The sequence below is a fragment of the Barbus barbus genome, assembly GCF_936440315.1.
Source record: "Barbus barbus genome assembly, chromosome: 45".
In the NCBI taxonomy this organism is placed as follows: domain Eukaryota; kingdom Metazoa; phylum Chordata; class Actinopteri; order Cypriniformes; family Cyprinidae; genus Barbus; species Barbus barbus.
This window is the reverse complement of record NC_136723.1, coordinates 7,536,369-7,555,942: the sequence shown is the minus strand read 5'-3', so window position 1 is coordinate 7,555,942 and position 19,574 is coordinate 7,536,369. Positions and strand designations below refer to the sequence as shown.

At 37.3% G+C, this 19,574-nt stretch overlaps 2 protein-coding genes across 2 annotated transcripts in view; one reads left to right on the top strand and one right to left on the bottom strand.

Annotated features, from left to right (window-relative positions):
• Nucleotides 1–2,356: 2,356 nt before the first annotated feature.
• Nucleotides 2,357–14,709, bottom strand: LOC306863892 (ATP-dependent RNA helicase DHX29-like). The gene is made up of 27 exons (XM_079407477.1): nt 14,399–14,709; nt 14,131–14,204; nt 13,695–13,808; nt 13,464–13,593; nt 13,233–13,375; nt 12,301–12,441; nt 12,094–12,220; nt 11,836–11,991; nt 10,733–10,904; nt 10,528–10,648; nt 9,839–10,441; nt 8,478–8,621; nt 8,213–8,389; nt 7,988–8,128; nt 7,739–7,883; nt 7,460–7,580; nt 6,539–6,623; nt 6,323–6,411; nt 6,110–6,238; nt 5,803–5,878; nt 5,005–5,229; nt 4,734–4,870; nt 4,555–4,645; nt 3,159–3,476; nt 2,910–3,041; nt 2,640–2,736; nt 2,357–2,521 (listed from the first exon to the last, which is right to left on the bottom strand). Exons 1-27 carry the CDS (start codon nt 14,535–14,537, stop codon nt 2,466–2,468), a joined length of 4,083 nt encoding a protein of 1,360 aa, XP_079263603.1. The 5' UTR covers nt 14,538–14,709; the 3' UTR covers nt 2,357–2,465.
• Nucleotides 14,710–15,199: 490 nt separating this feature from the next.
• LOC306864297 (exosome RNA helicase MTR4) overlaps nt 15,200–19,574 on the top strand; it is a 42,222-nt gene continuing 37,847 nt past the window's right edge. Inside the window, exons 1-7 of the mRNA XM_079408232.1 lie at nt 15,200–15,330; nt 16,140–16,277; nt 17,130–17,196; nt 17,275–17,337; nt 17,422–17,534; nt 17,620–17,794; nt 17,879–17,969. Coding sequence (XP_079264358.1) covers nt 15,233–15,330; nt 16,140–16,277; nt 17,130–17,196; nt 17,275–17,337; nt 17,422–17,534; nt 17,620–17,794; nt 17,879–17,969 — 745 coding nt within the window. The 5' untranslated portion in view covers nt 15,200–15,232. The remainder of the gene's footprint in view (nt 15,331–16,139; nt 16,278–17,129; nt 17,197–17,274; nt 17,338–17,421; nt 17,535–17,619; nt 17,795–17,878; nt 17,970–19,574) is intronic.

Sequence of the window (19,574 nt, the reverse complement as noted above, 5' to 3'; positions counted from 1 at the left end):
TTTTTTTTTGTAGTTTTAATATTTTGTTTAACTTCTTAGAACTTCAAAGGTGACTATTATAAAATATTTAATTTATTTACCAAGGGAACTTTAAGAAAGTTTTTTGTCTATTTATATTTAATTTAAATAATTAATAATAATTTAATATATTTAAATTTTTGAAATGAAGTAGATTTAGTTTTAGTTAATAACACCACTGAAAGATTCCATTCTATTCGATTCTATTCTACAACCCGAATTCCAGAAATATTGGGATGTTTTTTTAAATTTTAATAAAATGAAAACTATAAGACTTTCAAATCACATGAGCCAATATTTTATTCACAATAGAACATAGAGAACATAAATAAACGTTTAAATGGAGAAATTTTACTCTTTTATCCACAAGATAAGTTTATTTTAAATGATGCGTCCTACAGGTCTCAATAAAGTTGGCACGGGGGCAACAAAGCGCTGAAAAAGCAAGACATTTTGAAAAGATTCAGCTGGGGAGAACATCTAGCAACTAATTAAGTTATTTGACATCAGGTCTGTAACAAGTCTTAGAGAGGCAGAGTCTCTCAGAAGTAAAGATGGGCAGAGGCTCTCCAATCTGTGAAAGAGCGCGTAAAAAGATTGTGGAATACTTGAAAAACAACGTTCCTCAACATCAAATTGCAAAGGCTTTGCAAATCTCATTATCTACAGTGCATAACATCATCAAAAGATTCAGAGAAACTGGAGAAATCTCTGTGCTTAAGGGACAAGGCCGAAGACCTTTGTTGGATGCCCGTGGTCTTCGGGCCCTCAGATGACACTGCATCACTCTTTGGCATGATTCTGTCATTGATATTACTAAATGGGCCCAGGAATACTTCCAGAAACCACTGTCGGTAAACACAATCTGCCGTGCCATCTGCAGATGCCAACTAAAGCTCTATCATGCAAAAAGGAAGCCATATGTGAACATGGTTCAGAAGCGTCGTCATGTCCTGTGGGCCATGGCTCATTCAAAATGCACCGTTTCAAAGTGGAAAAGTGTTCTATGGTAAGACGAGTCCAAACTTGACATTCTTGTTGGAAATCATGGACGTCGTGTCCTCTGGGCTAAAGAAGAGGGAGACCTTCAAGCGTGTTATCAGCGTTCAGTTCAAAAGCCAGCATCTCTGATGGTATGGGGGTGCATAAGTGCATACGGTATGAATGCTGAAAGGCAAATAAAGGTTTTAGAGCAACATATGCTCCCCTCCAGACAACATGTATTTCAGCAGGACAATGCAAAACCACATAATGCAGCTATTACAACAGCATGGCTTCGTAGTAGAAGAGTCCGGGTGCTGAATTGGCCTGCCTGCAGTCCAGATCTTTCACCTATAGAGAACATTTGGCGCATCATTAAACGAAAAATATGTCAAAGATGACCACGAACTCTTCAGCAGCTGGAAACCTATATCAGGCAAGAATGGGACCAAATTCCAACCCCAAAACTCCAGAAATTCATAACCTCGATGCCCAGACGTCTCCAAACTGTTTTGAAAAGAAGAGGAGATGCTACACCATGGTAAACATGCCCCCGTCCCAACTATTTTGAGACCTGTAGCAGGCATCAAATTTTAAATGAGCTAATTTTGTGCATAAAATTGTACAATTTCTCAGTTTAAACATTTGTTATGTTATCTATGTTCTATTGTGAATAAAATATTGGCTCATGTCATTTGCAATTCTTTTAGTTTTCATTGTATTCAAATTTCAAAAACGTCCCAATATTTCTGGAATTCGGGTTCTATTCTATTCGAGTGGTGAATCAAAGCACTGACCACTGATGAATGTGTGGATGAAGACCTTTCCCTGCTGGAAAGAACCATGTTGTTGATGGGTTTGTCAGGAAGTACACTAATGTTCTTATTGATTATTCAGTTTTATAGGCTTTCAGAACAGCCAGACATTCATTTGGAGCCATAAAGTATGTTACTCAATTTCATCTTTAAATGACTATCAGACGACCATTATTACACTAAGACATAATGCTTTTTGTGGCTCTTTTTTTTTGTTCTAAATAATATGAAGAAGATTGCATCCTCAAAGTCCACTATGTCAGAGACATTACCCAAGTTAACTTTTAATGTCTATTATTCATCTATAATAAATGTGTGTCAGACCCAAGACATGAATCTTGAACCAGTTACATAATTTAAAAGTCACATTAACAAGACCATAATTTGATATCGCATTCACTTCTATCAATAACAAACCAATTACATTATAACCACAAGATTGTTTCTCTGCATTCCCACCGGCATACAGTAAAAAAACAACAAAAACACCCTGTCAGTCTATTATGATAATTGCTTTAAAGAATACCACAAACTTTTTGTTTGTCTTAAAATATTTTTATTCTGGTTTGGCAATATAATTTACATTCTCACCCCTCAGTGAGGTTCGTCACCATTTCAGTAATTCATGATTGAAAACAAGCAGGCACTTCCTCAGAGCATGTTTTCTGACTTGATCAGTTCTGTGATGATTTGTATGGTTTTCTCATCTAAAAAGGATAAAAAAAATAAAAGGCATCATATGTGCTTTCACAACAAAAAGACTGCGCCCTTATTCTACAAATATATAAAATAAAATAAAATACAATTTATTCAATAACAAGTTACCTTCCAAATTCATTTTTGGGTTGGCCAATTTCCTCTCCAGGAGGGAGTCGATCAGTTTGCGAAGGTGTTTGAAGATCACACCAATTCTGACTGGAGCCTGATGGGAAATTAAACCGTGTTAACTGTTATTATTAGGTATCTTACTGTTTGACAACCATTTTATGATGCATCAGTGCTCTTACCAATGAAGCGATCAATGCAAATCAGGCAACCAACCAAGCATGGATAATCAATGAGAAACAAAACACGCAGACAAAAACTTTCCCTCACCTGGAAGTACATCCATCCATCCAGAGAGATCAGTCTCTCCCTGTGCTGCACGTCAATATCACCTCCAAACAGCAGCATTGATAAAGGAGAGATCAACGTAGTGTCTCTTAGAAACACCTTAGTGTATTTCACCTGTAGGCAGGATGAGAAAATAGTGGTTCAAATCACAAATGATCAGGGTAATAAGAGATTTCTTCAAAGAAGTGTCACTAAAGGTCACAGTAATATATTAAAGCTAGTCCAACGCACCTTTTCCTGGAAGAGCAGCCAACCGTGGGTCTGTAGGAAGCGGTTGACTGAGGAGGGGTGAACGTGGGCCTTTCCCTGAGCCGTCTCAGCCACACACACCACCCGCTCCTGAATGTCCAGAGAGGGAGTGCAGAGCATACGGCCCACGCTGTCATACAGACCCGCAGTCAACACGGCTTTGAGAACAGAGACGTCCTGCTTGGAGAGAGAGCCGAGGGCTTTAGGTTCAGCGCTAGGCCGAGAGCGAGGAGTTCGCCCAGGCTTCGAGGCAACGAAACCGGCCTGCTCCACCATCCTAATGAGCTCCTGCTTCACATCCTGAGGAAGAAGTTAAATACTAAAAGGTTAGGGGTCAGTTTAATGTATTGCCTCTAAATATTCAGAAATACATTCAAAATTCCTACATTCACTTGAACACACCTCAATTTGTGAATTAATTCAATACATTTGAATATTTTTGTGACAAAGATAAAAAAAAAGACAAGGTGCATCTATTTATCTGTCTGGAGATTATAAAAAAAGTTTGGAAAAACCGTTTTCCAAATAATCAGTGTGGTGTTCCCAACATACAGGACATAAAGCTGAAATAAAATAAAATAATAGATGAATATTAGAAATGTAAATATACACTTGAAATAAGTTCAAATACTAAATTACTGAGTACTAAAACTAAAATCTAAATAAATTATTTACACAGAAATATAAAAGAAAAACTAATAAAAAATGACAAAAGCATGTAACAAAATTTCCAAAACAAAAATTTAAATAAAAACTGAAAAATATATACAATGATAAACCAAAATATTAACAAACACTTAAGTAGTATACAAATAGTACTAAAATAACTCTACCTGGTTACACCACTTGACATATTAGAGACATTAATAAAAAAAATTGTTGGTATAAATGATATAAATATTTTTCAAAAATGTATAAAACAACAAAGAATACAACTTTAGCATTTTTAGATTCAAAACTGTAAGATTCATTATGTTATTTAAAAGTACTTTTTACTTGGAAAAAATATGATGAGTTGAAGATTAGAAAATTACTTAAGTAGTAAGTATATCTTGAAATAACTACATATGACATTTTAGAGACATTAATCTAAAATCGCTGTTGGTATAAATTATACAAATGTTTTTAAAAATATATCAAACCACCAAGAATACATTTTTAAAAACATGGTACTTGATTTTTTAGCTATATATATTTTTTATTTCTCCTCTTCATGTTGGACGTTTATCATCACCCCAAATATAAAGATTTTAAATTCTATGCGCACACATGCAGCTCAACCAGTTGAAGTTCTAGCAGATCAGCCGTACATTGGTCGGATCATGCTGACTGTGCTAATGAATCAGGAGGTGTGTTAGGAGCTGTAAGAGGATGTCACCTCAATGGTCATGAGAGCGGTGCGGTTCAGGAAGTGTCTCCGGCAGTAAGCCATCTCAGCACGCGTTCCCTCGCTCCGAGAGCTCCTCCACCTGTGAGCAGGAACTTCATTACAATCATTTCACTTCCTTTCTACACATACCGCCATACAGTACTGTTCTGTTAAACAAGTGTGATTACCCAAGGTAAGCACTGTAGATGGTCATGTGATCAGAGTTTGCGACTGCTAGAGCAGATTTAGCCAGATTGGCCTCCTCCTTTCTGCTCATAGGAGTGACAAAGGGGGACTTCTCAGACATGGCCGCTGCGATGGTGGCCTGAATAATAAAAACAAACAAAAGACGTTGTTCAATGCAACCTTCAATTATTTTCAACAGAAGAAAGAATGTCAAACATGTTTGGAACAACACAAGTGTGAGAAATTGTGTAACACGCTGCAAAAAATGCTCACAATGGGTTCCAGGCAGCCAAAGATGGCGCCAAAGATAAGCATTTTGCCGATCTTGACGTTGACAGGAAGCGCGGCCAAGTGATGGCCGAGTGGTGTGAGGGCGTAGCTTTCTTGCTGACAGGCGCCGATCTTCCTCAAAAGACTGACAGCGTTACACACGGCCTGCTGCTGAGGCGCATCAAGAGCTCGACACAGGAAATCCTCTGGAGAACCATATTCACACTTCTGTTCACACACACACACACACACAGAGGTGACAAAAGACAGTATATTAATAACGGAAAATATGCTTTATGCGCACTACTTCAGAAGTCTGAGGTCAGACTTTCTTTAATTGTCAGCAAGTGACTGCAAATGCTTTAATAATGTGACAAAAGATTTCTATTTCAAGTAAATGTTGTTGTTTTGAACTCTTATTCATCAAAAAACTCTGGGGGAAAAAAATCATGATCATGATTATCCCACAAATATGAAGAGCACAACTGTTTTTTAGCATTGATAATAATAATAATAATAATAAATGTTTCTTGAGCAGCAAATCAGCATATTAGAATGATTTATGAAGGGTCATGTGACTCTGAAGACTGGAGTAATGATGCTGAAAATTCACAGGAATAAATTACATTTGAAAATATATTCAAATAGAAAACAATTCTTTTAAATTGTAATAATATTTCACAACATTACGGTTTTTGATCAAATAAATACAGCCATGGTGATACTTCTTGCAAAAACATTAAAGTATCCTATCGACCACAAACTTCAACAGTTGTTTCAAAACACAAAGTTGGTACTTAACATAATATGAAGGCAAAGCTCCTCCAAAGGCACTCTGAGAATCTCAGGAATGGAGTAGTCTATGAAACCCTCAAATCTGTTGTGGGAAACAGACACGTGTGTATGACAGTCTATATATTATACATAAATAAAATATTAAAATGCTTTAAAAGTATTTTCACTGTTAGTTCATGGTAACTGATGCAGATAACTAATTTTAACAAATGAAATTTCCCCCTAAAGTATCTTTAGCTGGATATTGCCAAACAAAATGAAACGTTGGTACCCTATGGGCCACAATCTGTAAAGCACCTCAGTGGCGTTGTACCTGAATTTGGGATAAAGGCGGAAACAGAAGCCCTCTCGAACACGTCCTGCTCTCCCCTGTCTCTGCAGAGCGCTGGCTTTACTCACAAACGTCTCCACCAGAGAGCTCATCTGACTGCTTTCATGATATCTGACACCACAAACGCAAGATAAGCACTAACATTCAAAACCATCAGACTGTAGACTACATCAGATATGTTCTGGGCCGGCTCACCGATTCTCTTTAGTTTTTCCTGTGTCGATGACGAAGACCACGTCAGGAATGGTGACGCCAGTCTCAGCGATGTTTGTGGACAGAACGATCTTCAAGAGAATATGAAGATGTGAGAATAGTATATACATATTATTACATACTGCAGAAATAGTAAGAGAAGTATGTAGTTTGCTATTCTGAATGGAGCCCTGCTAACACATTAATATATTTCAGTACCTTTCTGACTCCAGGAGGGGGCACTGTAAACGCAGAAGACTGGTCCTGAGAAGACAGTGTGGAGTGGAGCGCAATCAGCTTGTATCTAGATGCAAACAAACACAGTGTTGAATAAAAAAATAACTGGGGGGAAAAGCTTTATGTAATATTCAATTTTACAAAAATGATAAAATGTGAATTTGCAATGTTTTGCCAGCTAAATAAAAGGACAACCAGGTTGAACGGACTGTATTTCTGTCCCTCAGAACTTTTTGTTCTAGTCAAATTAAATCTGGCATCTTCTCTGACTAATATTTAAAGTAAATGCCTAAGAAACTTTTCTCACTCTCAGGCCATCCAAAATGTAGATGAGTTTGTTTCTTCATCAGAACAGATTTGGAGAAATTTAGCATTGCATCACTTGCTCACCAATGGATCCTCTGCAGTGAATGGGTGCCGTCAGAATGAGAGTCCAAACAGCTGATAAAAACATCACAATAATCCACACTGTCTGGAAGCAAAAAGCTGTGTGTTTGTAAGAAGGCGTTTTAACTTTACAACCATCACTTTTGACCAAAATACCAGTCCATAATCCAAAATAACACTTCCTCCAGTGAAAAAGTCCATCCCCTGTTCTCCTCTCATATCAAAATCCACCCACATATTTGTTTAGACCTGTTTGGACTGTGTCATTTGTAAACTGTGCTTGATATGTGATTTATGTGCTTGATATAATTCTCTGGATTTCTTGTGGATTATTGTGATGTTTTTATCAGCTGTTTGGACTCTCCTTCTGACGGCACCCATTCACTGCAGAGGATCCACAGGTGAGCAAAATTAAATGTTCTGATGAAGAAACAAACTCACCTATATTTTAGATGGCCTGAGAGCAAGTTATCTATTTTGGGCAAACTATTCCTAGTAAATTTAGGTTGGAGTTACCGGTCCTTGGAGCTGAACCTCTTGTCGGTGGTCAGTAGATCATGCAGCTGTTGAATATGAGCCAGGCCTGGGAGGAAGATCAGAACTGCACCATCCACATCACGAAACTGCGGTGATTTATCTGAGGAAAAGAACCAGAGATACTTAATTTACTCATTAAAACCATTAACAAGTAGATTTCTTCGAGGAAAGACACTGCTAATAATACAGTATTGATCCTCATGAGGAACATATAACTGCAGACTCTGTGCTTACAGTATAGTACATGTGTTATATTACCCAGGTATTCCAGTAGGTCTAATATCAGGTCCATATTTATCTTATTGGGGTTCATATACTGCAGGACGTGTCGCGTCCGGCTGCTGAAGTGATCTAGCTCAGGGCCCAGATCCCAGCCGGAGCCAGAGTCCCTCATGATCGCCTCCTGAACACAAAACAACATTTACAATGAAACGCCACAGAATAACCTTACGCATGCTAAACAGATAAGGTATAGGTACACAGATTCTTCTGGATTTCTGTTCCAACCTGGTGCTGAACAGTCTTTCCTCCCTTCTGTGTGATGTTGATGCTGACCTCCTCTTCCTCCTCCACAAACTTCTGACTGTACTCCGAGTCCTGCTCCAGAACATAACCCGTCTCCTCCACGATATCCTCCAGGTGAAACACCTGCCACCACAGTTTGTCTTTATTTTTGCTTTTTTAATATATATTATATACAGTATGTAAGCATATAATTAGAAATAATCTTGCCTCCACAGGGAAAGTTCTGCCGGGTATGGTAACCACAGGACAGCGGTTGAAATAGCTGGCAAACTTTTGACAGTCGACTGTAGCACTCATCAAAATCAAACGCAGATCCGAGCGCTTATGGACTACTTCTTTTAGTATGGTGAGGAGGAAATCTGACTGGACGCTCCGCTCATGAACCTACAATATTGAGACACGATTTTAGGGTTAAACAGTACAGCATTAAGTGTACACTGTAGGTATATTGATAGATTTGTGTGTGCATCACCTCGTCCACGATGATGTGTGTGAGGGAGCTGAGGAGCCGGTCCTGCTGTAGTTTGCGCAGCAGAACTCCAGTGGTGCAGTACAGCAGTCGTGTGGCTTCCCCAGAGCGGTTCTCCATTCGGATTTGGTATCCACACAGTGAACTCTGTAATGCAAAAATTCATTGACGTTATTACTATGGTTTCTCTGCCTCAAACGACCATTATGACACTTTAACTGCAGTTCTGTCAGTTTGCATGTCAAGTCCTAAGAAATTATTTTAAAAAACCTTTAAGAAAAGCATAAATTTAATAACTCTAAAAATGTCATGTGGTTTAACTGTAATTTTTTTATTTTTTTTACTTACACTATGAATACTTACACTCTTAGGTATATTATATTTTCAAAAAATAATGATACATTTAAAAAAAAAGTAAATATATTTTTCAAAGTAAAATGTATTATGTTCCCAAATATCACAAATTACTAATTCATAAATATCATTAAGGTTTTGGGGAGTCGCACCATGTGACATTTTACAACCAAAAAAAAAAAAGAAGAAGAAATTTAATCAAATATAAAAAGAGCGAGAAATCAAATGAAATTTTTAGAGACTAACTGACCTTGATAGACAGTCGTGGGCTCCCTCTCTATGATATATAACTTCTGTATACATTTCCTATAAAAATAATGCCAAATTACTTAAGGTTTTCGTTTTTATAAGGAATTAAGCAGTTTTTTAATTATATAAATAATAATTAAGAGAAATAATATTATATATATATATATATATAAATAAAAAGTAAATAAATAATAATAAAGGATTGTCAAAATACTTAAGGTTTCAATTTTATTAAGCAGTTTTGCTAAAATATTTTACATAAATAACAATTAGAACCAATAATAATCATAATAATTAGTTTTATTTCTTTATTATACTATAAGGACAGTTGTATCACCCTGACATTTGTAATCTCCCCACACCCTAAAAACTTAATTTTTATTTAATTTTAATTCAATATAAACGTGCACATCAAGTGTTTTAATCAAGTAATTGTATGCATGTAACTGCATTCTTAAATCGTTTTTTTTTTCTTTTGACCTGAGAGACAAATATATATATATATATATATATATATATATATATATATATATATATATATATATATATATATATATATATATATATATATATATATATATATATATATATATATAATTTTAAATTTTTTTTGTAGCCTTGGGTGAGCCTCTTTTGTGGTTTTCCGCCCAGAAGTTTGACTACTATCGCATAACACCACACTCATTAGGATGAACTCCATTAAAACAAGGTACATGTTTTTCCACATAAACTCCACACAAGTTATCTTCCCGAGATCTAACCTTGGCTCCCGGTCCGTCCTCGCTCCCCAGCTCCTGCGACACCCTGCTGGCCAGACTCGTGGCTGAAATCCTTCTGGGCTGCGTCACCACCACATTGCAAGGCTGTGCGGCCTCCCCATTAGCCAGGAGCTCCTCCAGGATGAACTGAGGAATCTGTGTGCTCTTTCCGCTTCCTGTCTCCCCAGCAATCACCAGCACACGGTGGCGCCGCAGAGCCTCGAGCACCTGCTGTCGGTGCTGGAAAACAGGCAGCTGCTCCCTCTCAGTCAGCAGCCTGCGAGCCAGAGCCGAGCTCCTCAGTTTGAGGAGCAGCCTCCGGGAAGCCTCCTCCGCCTCGAGGCCTCCTCCGCGCTGGGGCTCATGGTCTTCCTGCATGTCCAGGTTCTCCCAGGAATCCTCCGGTTCGGTGTCCTGAAGATGTTCCTGCAGCTTGGGCTGAGGTTGGAGGGTCTGCTGCTGTTTGAGGTGGGAAAGCAGACGTGCGATGAACTGGTCGCGTGGTTTGTTGATGGCGGAGAGGGTTTGCTCCTCTTCTTTTTGCTTGCTGTCTCGCCACTCAAGCCACACGTCACGGTAGGTGGGCGGCAGAAGCTGATGCACCGACTAATGGAGATCAAAGGAGGGATAAAATGAATGAAATACATAAACTGTATGTTTCATATGTGTGAATGTAGTGTTTTGAAACTCACTTGTCCTTTGACTAGGTTATAAAGGGCAAGCGTGGCTCCTAAGTGCTGGGCCTGCATGCCGTCTTCAGTCAGGATAGTGGGACAAACTTCCAAAACATCATTAGGCCTCTGAATACGAACTCTGACAGGAATGACACATAACCAGACACTCAAATCTGTATTCAATATACAATTAGAATCCAGATCCAATTTTAATGCAACATACTTGCATTTCCAGTATCTACCGACTGCAACTTTCTCGAAGGATGGTGGAGGGCTCTTCGGGAGATTCTTCCTGCACCAATCAATCAGAAACTGTTTAGGCGACTTGCCAGTCCAGCTTCTTGATGTGTAGTCAAAGTTACGAATGTCTTTGGGCTCTTTCGTCTTTTTCTCAACTAGAGTATCAACAATGACAGATCAGATTGACACGGTTAAAAATTTTATTGTCAAGACATAAATAAAAAAACATTGATATCTGGCAATGCACTACCTAGGCACAATAACAGCATATGACAGCATAAAATGCAATATGTTATAAAATAAATATGATAAAATAAAATAAACATACAACAAACATATGATACAAAATAATAAATTTGATGATATAAAATAATATAAAATAAAAAAAACATTAAACATCATGATATAGCATAAAATAAGCATAAAATAACCAAAATAAACTAAATATAACAACGGAAAAAAATAACAGAAAAATATACATTTAAATAACAAATTAAAATGATGTAAAATAACATTACATAAATCAAATGTAAAATATCACAATATAACAAAACATAAACATAGTATAACATCGCAAAATAAAACAACAACATAAAAAACAGAACACAAACAAAAACAATGAAATAACAATATAAAGTAACAAAATAAAATATAAATAAAACCCAACACATACAATAATGTAAAATAACAAAATAGAGCTATAATATATACAAAAATATAATAAAAAACATAAAACAAATGTTATAAAAAGTTTTATACAAATGTAAAAAACAAAAAACATAAAATATAACAGCATAAAATGTAAATAACATAAAAATGTCAGATTAAAATAATAACAGATACAATAAAATAAAATGAAAAATAAATAAACAAAATCATGCAAAATAACAATATACCACAAACAACATAATACAAAAAATAAAATAGCATAACATGGCATAAAAAAAATGAAATAAGCAGAATACAATAACAGCATGAAAGAACAACATTAAGAAACAAAGCAACATAAATATCATAAAATAAAAATCAACATTATTAAAAAATAAATCAAACAAAAAATGATACATTGTAATGATACGACGATACCTTTCTCTGCTGGCGGTGTGTCTGCTTGCTCAAAAAGCTTGAAGTCGAGTTCGTCCTTGCCATCAGTGAGTGTAACTGGCTTCTTTTCCTCTTTAGCAGTTTCTTTAACTTTGATAGACGAGTTAAATATTGGATGATTCTCCAAAGACTTCATTTCTGTAATGTAAACAAACACTATTGAGAAACAAATTCATGGCAACACTTTCTCAGGTTCTACAATGAACAAATGCCCTGAAAGGTAGAAAACACTACAGAGACCTTGCTGGATGACTCTGATCCGATCTTGCGCTGTCCTCTGTCCTGCTTTGTCTTTCTTGGCTTTAGATTCTGCAGCCATCTCCTTCGCATCATACAGCTGAGCGGTCAGCAGCAGGTATCTGTCATTCTGCAGGAGGAGCATGAGAACTTATGGGAAGCTGCTGATATAATAGTGACAGTGTGGAAACCAGACCGAGTAAAACTCACAGGATCAAACTTCTCGTCCAGCTCTGGGTTAAACACACTTGTGTCCTTGTCTTCATCATCTTCACTGCTCTGATCTTCAGACTGTTCAGCGTAGCGCAGTATCCACTCCTTCATACTGTCACCGTTGTCTTTTACAGAAGTCTGTCATTAAATAAAATGTTTTTGAGCTTTTTTTAAATCTCAAAAGATTAAATGAATAGTTCACCCTAAAATGAAAATTTACTTATTAAATTTAATCGTAGCAGATTTGGAGACTTGCTCACCAATGGATGCTCTGCAGTGAATGGGTGCCGTCAGAATGAGAGTCCAAACAGCTGATAAAAACATCACAATAATCCACACCACTTCAGTCCATCAACCAATGTCTTGTGAAACGAAGAGCTGTGTTCGTAAGAAACTTCAAACCATTTCTTCCACAAAAAAATGAATTGGCTATCCATAATATTGCTTTCTCTGACCTGAATCAGGAGAGAAATATGAACAGATCAAGCACTGTTTACAAGTGAAACCAGTCCAAAATAGTTCTTAACAAATATGTTGGTGGATTTTGATGTGTGAGGACAACAGGAAATTGACTTTTTCAATAGAGGAAGCATTATTATGGATTACGAATGCATATTTTGGCCAGAAGTTAAAACATCTTGATGATGGATTTGTTTCTTACAAACACGCAGCTTTTTACTTCACAAGACATTAATTGATGGAATGGAGTGGATTATTGTGAGCTGTTTGGACTCTCATTCTGACGGCACCCATTCACTGCAGAGGATCCATTGGTGAGCAAGTGATGTAATGCTACATTTCTTCAAATCTGATGAAGAAACAAACTCGTCCATATCTTGGCCTGAGGGTGAGTAAATTGTCAGGAAATGTTCATTTTTGGGTGAACTATCCCTTTAAGGAAAATGTGATTTTAACACACTTTAACACACCTTTGCCTTTGGTTTCTCCTCCTCTTTAGACGCTTCTTTCTTGGTCACTGTTTGCTCCTCATCTTCTTTAGGAGGCTGGAACTTAGGGCGACTCGTCTGTTTCTCCTCCTGCATCTTTTGGCTGAATCCCTCCGGTAGCTCATCTTTAATTACAGAAAAGCAAAAATCAAAACCAGGGTTCATGTTTAAAGAGCAGTACATAAGTTTGGGACTACAATCTGAACCTTTTACCGTCTCTGAGATTCAGACAGAGCCAGTCGAGCGCTGAGTGCAGGTCGCCTCCATACAGCATACTGCTCTTCATGGCCTCCTCGATGTGCTCGGTCTGGAACTGGAACTTCTGCAGGGCTGTATACAGATCCTGCCAAACAATGATGGATGTTCTTCAGATAATCTTACATAATAAATAACAGAAAATATTGTTCATTTTTGGCAATTAAAGATTAAACACAAAAGAATTACCAGCAACTTTTTGGAGGTGAGTCTCCCAGATATTGGTCCTTTATCTGCAAATTCTTGTCTGTATTCATTAATTAACTTGATCACCTTCTTCTCCAGTTCTGGTTGGATAACAACCTTCAAACATGCAAAAAACAATTAGTACTGTAAGACAAGGCACAGACGCATATTGTCAAATTACTGTCACTTTTGATCAACTGAATGAAATTTGCGAAATAATTACTGACCCAAACCTTTAAATTGTACTGTATATATGTGCATTTGTGTGCTCAAATGCATTAATGTGTCAGAAAATGACAGTACAGAAGTAATTTATGCAGGTCAGCTTTAACAAATTATATTTTTAGAGGTAGATTTTAATATTTGAAATTTACGGTATGTTTTCATAGCAAACTGAACCAAGGAAAATCATATATGACCTCTTTATTGTGAGACTTACCTTCAGTATTGATTTATCAGACACACTGCTAGTGTCAGTCTGTGCATTAGTGTTAAGACTATATGTTTTGGGAGCTACAAGAGAAAAAAAGATCAAATATTAAAGGCATTTGCAGACAAACTGTCAACCTGTTATAATAATAACCTACGGATTATAACATTAAACTGTATCTGCATCTGAATACAAATAAGTAGAAATTCAATTAAATTTTGAATCATATAGGCTATTGTCCTGTTTAATCAATTACATTTTTTAAATGAAGTCTGACCTCTGGGTTTGTTTTCCTTCGAGGTTGATTTGTCATTATTTGGTCTCTGTTGCTGTTTTTTGCCGGTGGTTGCATTCACAGCAGCAGCAGGAAGCACACACGTGGGAGCTGCTGCTAACTTCTTCTTCTTCCCACCCATTGCGAAAACAAGTGTGTGTTACTGATCAATACACAAAATGAACCACATTTCTATAAAGACAAATGTATAGCTGGAAAATGGTGAAGAAGACTCTGCTGTCAGCCAGCTAAGCCAACTCTATTAGAGTCTGTGAAGACTGAAACTACTGAAGCGCTTTTCAAAATAAAAGTTCAGCAGAGATTTTAGAAATCCATGGATTTTGGGAATTTTACGCATGAGCGGTGTTATGTTTATGTACATAATATTTTAATTAATATTTAATAATTTTGTCCGTCGGTTTAAGATTTATTTATTTAACCAATATTTAGACAAAATATGTTTTTCATATATTAAAAATTAGTGACCCGTCCGTTCGTCAAACAATGTGCAAACAAAATAGCAATAATAAACAACAACAACAAAGTTTCTTTTTTTCTTTCCTTTTTTTCTGTTTTACTAAAAATACATTATTATCCAAAAGGCCTGTGGTTTTATTTATTAAAACCGGTCACTTGAGAAGTGTTTAAATAAAACTAATTAAATTCCAAATTTAAATTATTATTTTTTATTTTGATTATTTAAAAAAAAATTTTTTAAATATTTATTTATATATATTTTGGTGCGTGTCTTTTACCATTGCTCATGTCACACGTTTGACCCGTCATTTCCGGCCTGCGCATCGCATTGTGGGATTTGTGTCTGTTTGAGCTGAAGTCATGGCGGACGCCTTTGGAGACGATTTGTTCAGCGTGTTTGATGAAGAACAGGCCGGTTCTAGCAAAAAAGCCACTCCAAAGTCCGCAGCTCAGGCAGGGTAGGTGAACGAACGGGATGTATGATTGTTTTGTGTAAGTTGGATGCTGTAAAGTTAGTATTTGTCTGGTCGTAATGAACACATGTGACGCGCACGCATAGATACATAAAAAGTCAAGAATCTCTCAGTATCAGCCCTTTACACTTATAATCCAACTTTCATCATTTCGTGTTTAGACAGTCTCTTGCTGTTATTTTTAATGCAGCGGTTTTACATAACGTTAGTTAGGTTTGTGTGCATTTTGTAATGAAGAAGCTTGCCTTGACTTATATGTGACCCTGCACCACAAAACCATAAGGGTCATTTTTTTTTTAATTGAGATTTATACATCATCTGAAAGCTGAATAAATAATAAGCTTTCCATTGATGCATGGTTTGTTAGGCCGAGATGCATCTGGAATCTGAGGGTGCAAAAAATTGCCTTTAAAATTGTTCAGATGAAGTCCTTAGCAATGCATATGCAATGCAGTTTTTATTTATTTAGGGTGGGAAATTTACAAAATATCTTTATGGATCGTGATTTTTACTTAATATCTTAATGATTTTTGGCATAAAAGAAAAATCTGTCATTTTGACCCATACATTGGCTAGTGCTACTTATGACTGGTTTTGTCGTCCAGGGTCACATATGTTCAAACTGTTAAGAAACTCAAATGTAAACACACACAGCTTTTTATCTGTCTGTCTGTCTATTTATCTATCTATTAAATTACACTAGAAAACGCTTGGCAATGCCTTGGAGACCACCTAGAATGGTTGAGAAATGTTCAGATGAGCACTGTGTGGCTGTGGTGTTTTACTTCTAATAGAAAGACTCCTGATAAAGGCGATAAACAGCAGAGCGATTCAGCAGCTGTGCGCAAAAGAGATGCTGAAAATGACGGGCCGGATGAAGTGGTGCTCGAGAAAAGACAGAAGCTGGAAACCGTGTCAGCTGAGGAGATCAAGTAAGATTGGTGTACTTGTGTTTATGTACTGCTTCTGATGAGTGTCTGAGTGTCCGGTTCACGCAGACTTTAAGAAACAAAAAAACATGGGCATGGTGAAATATAAAAATATTTTAAAATAATAAATGTGTCAGTAGATCATAAAACATACTTTGTAAATGTATTTGACAAATTGTCCTCATTATTATTGTTAATTTTGTAATAAAGATTGAGTGGAAATATCATTTGTTTATGCTATCAGCTGATTTTTCTGTTTTCCAGTCTTAAAGGGATACTCCTCCCCAAAATGAACATTTTGTCATTAATCACTAACCATCGTGTCGTTCCAAACCCATAAAAGCTTTGTTTGTCTTCGGAACACAATTTAAGATATTTTGGATGAAAACCAGGAGGATTGTGACTGTCCCATTGACTGCCAAGTAAACAACACTGTTAAGGCCCAGAAAAGTATGAAAGACATCATCAAAATAGTCCATCTGCTGTCAGTGGTTCAACCGTAATGCTATGAAGCTACGAGAATATATTTTGAACGCAAAGAAAACAAAAATAACAACTTTATTCAACAATTCGTCTCCTCCTCTGTGTCAGCATGGCACCATTTTGGAGAGTATCCTCGTTTGTTTACGCTTTGATTTGAACGAAAACAGCATATCCTTGTGTGCGGCTTCCACAGAACTGTGTACGCTGTTTGCATACACTCCAAAATGATGCTATGCTGAAGCAGAGGCGACGTGATTAATGACCAAATTTTCATTTTGGGGTGGAGTAACCCTTTAATTTTCGGTATGGACAAAATCCACTTTTAGTTGACCTGTAGTAATTCTTATCATTTGCATCTGTGTCATCCTTCAGTCTGTCAGAGCTCATGCCTAAAGTGAAGGCGGAGCAGGTGGAGACCGTGGAGGGCTGCACTCATGAAGTAAATACACACAAACAGAGGAGAAAAAAATACATCTCTGTTGAATGTCCATGTTGTGACCCAATCTTCCTTTCTCAGGTGGTTCTTCCTGCAGATGAGGAATACACTCCACTGAAACCACGCGTTGGAAAAGCAGCTAAGGTCATTTAATAAACCTCACTGAACATCCTCAGACAACATCAATGCTTTGCCTTTGTTTAAACACGTTTTACTTTCCAAATGCAGGAGTACCCCTTCATACTCGACCCTTTCCAGCGTGAGGCCATCCTGTGCATCGATAACAACCAGTCTGTGCTAGTGTCGGCCCACACGTCAGCAGGAAAGACCGTGTGTGCGGAGTGAGTGTCCATTAGACTAAACTATTGTCTGTGCAGTTTTAAAAATCAGTTCCTTAGATCTAAGTGTGTTTCCTTCTGCACGCAGGTATGCCATTGCTCTGGCTCTCCGAGAAAAGCAGCGAGTGATCTTCACCAGCCCCATCAAAGCTCTGAGCAATCAGAAGTACAGAGAGATGTACGAAGAGTTCCAGGATGTGGGTCTTATGACCGGTGATGTCACCATTAATCCCACGGCGTCCTGCCTGGTTATGACCACCGAGGTAAAACAGCGGCCCGTTATCTGCTGGGACATCAATGACTGGTTCTTTAGTTATTTATTGCTGCTTTGGGGTGTTTTCTTTCAGATTTTGAGGAGCATGCTGTACAGAGGGTCAGAGGTTATGAGGGAGGTGGCGTGGGTCATCTTTGATGAGATCCATTACATGAGAGACTCAGGTGGGTTGTATTTAATGATTAATCGGCAGAAGATGCATAAGTTACATGAAATATTGGCCGTGTACACACTGCAGCTAAATTTGGTTTTCACGTCACCTTCTAGTGCTTAATCCTGTTCTGTACGCACACACACACACACACAGACTTCAGTAATTTATGGGAGTGATAACCGCATTCTACAGCCAAAAATCAGGTAGTGATAACCGCATGTGCAGAAATTCTACACAGTGTGTACAGAACTGAATGGAACAATTAGTTGTTAATGATGCATTTAAAGGGACAGTTCACCCAAGAATAAAAGTACTGTCATTACTCACCCTCATGTTGTTCTATACCCGTAAGACCTTTGTTCATCTTCGGAACACAAATTAAGATATTTTTGATGAAATTCGAGAGCTTTCTGACCCTCCAGAGATAGCAAAGCAACTATCACGTTCATGGCCCAGAAAGGTAGTAAGGACATCGTTAAAATAGTCCATTTGACATCAGTGGTTCAACCTTAATTTTATGAAGCTACAAGAATCATTTTTGTGTGCAAAGAAAACAAAAATAATGACTTTATTCAAGCTTCTGTTTTCTGTATGTGTAGTGCAAGAAATCACAGTGAATCAGTTACGATTTGACTCAGTGTTGCCAGATCTTGATAAATTAAAGAAAAAAAACCCCAGCAAAGATCATCAAGGCCATAATAAGCTTAAATCCACGTCTGGGATAGAGTTTCATAAATATGATAAAAGTTCTGTATGCCAATCCAGCAGCCACTGTTCTCACAGGTGCTGTTTGCTCTAAACCCATTCTTTATACATCGAGGTACTCGTCAGGGTTGCCTGCTGTCGTCTCTGTTATTTGCCCTATCCCTATCCTATCCTCAAGCGGTCTGACAATCTGAAACTGTTTCTCCCATAAATATATGGAATACTCATCATATTTCTTTGTTTGCTGATGATATCTTATTGTTTTTTAGAAAAAGTCACATTCTATTCCTCTTTGTTGAATTTATTTGACCATTTTGGATCTCTCTCAGGGTTTAAAATTAATTGGAGTAAGTCATGATTACTTCCCCTCAATTCTAAAATTGATTCCATGTCCCTTTCTATATCTATTCCATTGGTTCAAAACTTTAAGTACTTGGGGATAGATGTTTCTCCTTCCCTGCAGGAAATCGTCTCAAAAAACTATAATGGTGTTCTAGCCAAAGTATCCTCAGATTTGGAAAATTGGTCACGTCTTCCTAATTCTTTTCAGGCCTTATATCGGTGATTAAAATGAATGTTCTCTCACGTATTCATTTCTTTTCTTCCATGATTCCTCTCGCTCCACCGGTTGGCTACTGGAACAAACTAGATGAATGTGTTTCACGGTATATATGGGATGGGAAACGTCCTCGTTGACTACCTTACAACGATGTAGATTACATAGAGGTCTTTCATTCCCTAATTTTAGACTGTAGGCTCAAGCCTTTTCCCTCCGCCCTTTAGCAGTTTGGTTTGATCCTGACGCTTCTGTGTCTTGGAGAGAAATTGAGGAATCTATTGTTTATCCGTATAAATTGAAGCATCTTGTTTTTTCGGGAGTTCCGCTTAGGCGGTGTAAATCTCGGTTTGG

What these genes read in the sequence shown, in the direction of transcription:
- LOC306863892 (XM_079407477.1), bottom strand. Translation starts at nt 14,537, where the DNA reads ATGGGTGGGAAGAAGAAGAAGTTAGCAGCAGCTCCCACGTGTGTGCTT. An exon ending in CTGATAAATCAATACTGAAG is followed by an intron (nt 13,809 to 14,130) that starts GTAAGTCTCACA and finishes GCATGTTTGAAG; the next exon opens with GTTGTTATCCAACCAGAACT. An exon ending in CACACATCATCGTGGACGAG is followed by an intron (nt 8,390 to 8,477) that starts GTGATGCACACA and finishes TCAATATTGTAG; the next exon opens with GTTCATGAGCGGAGCGTCCA.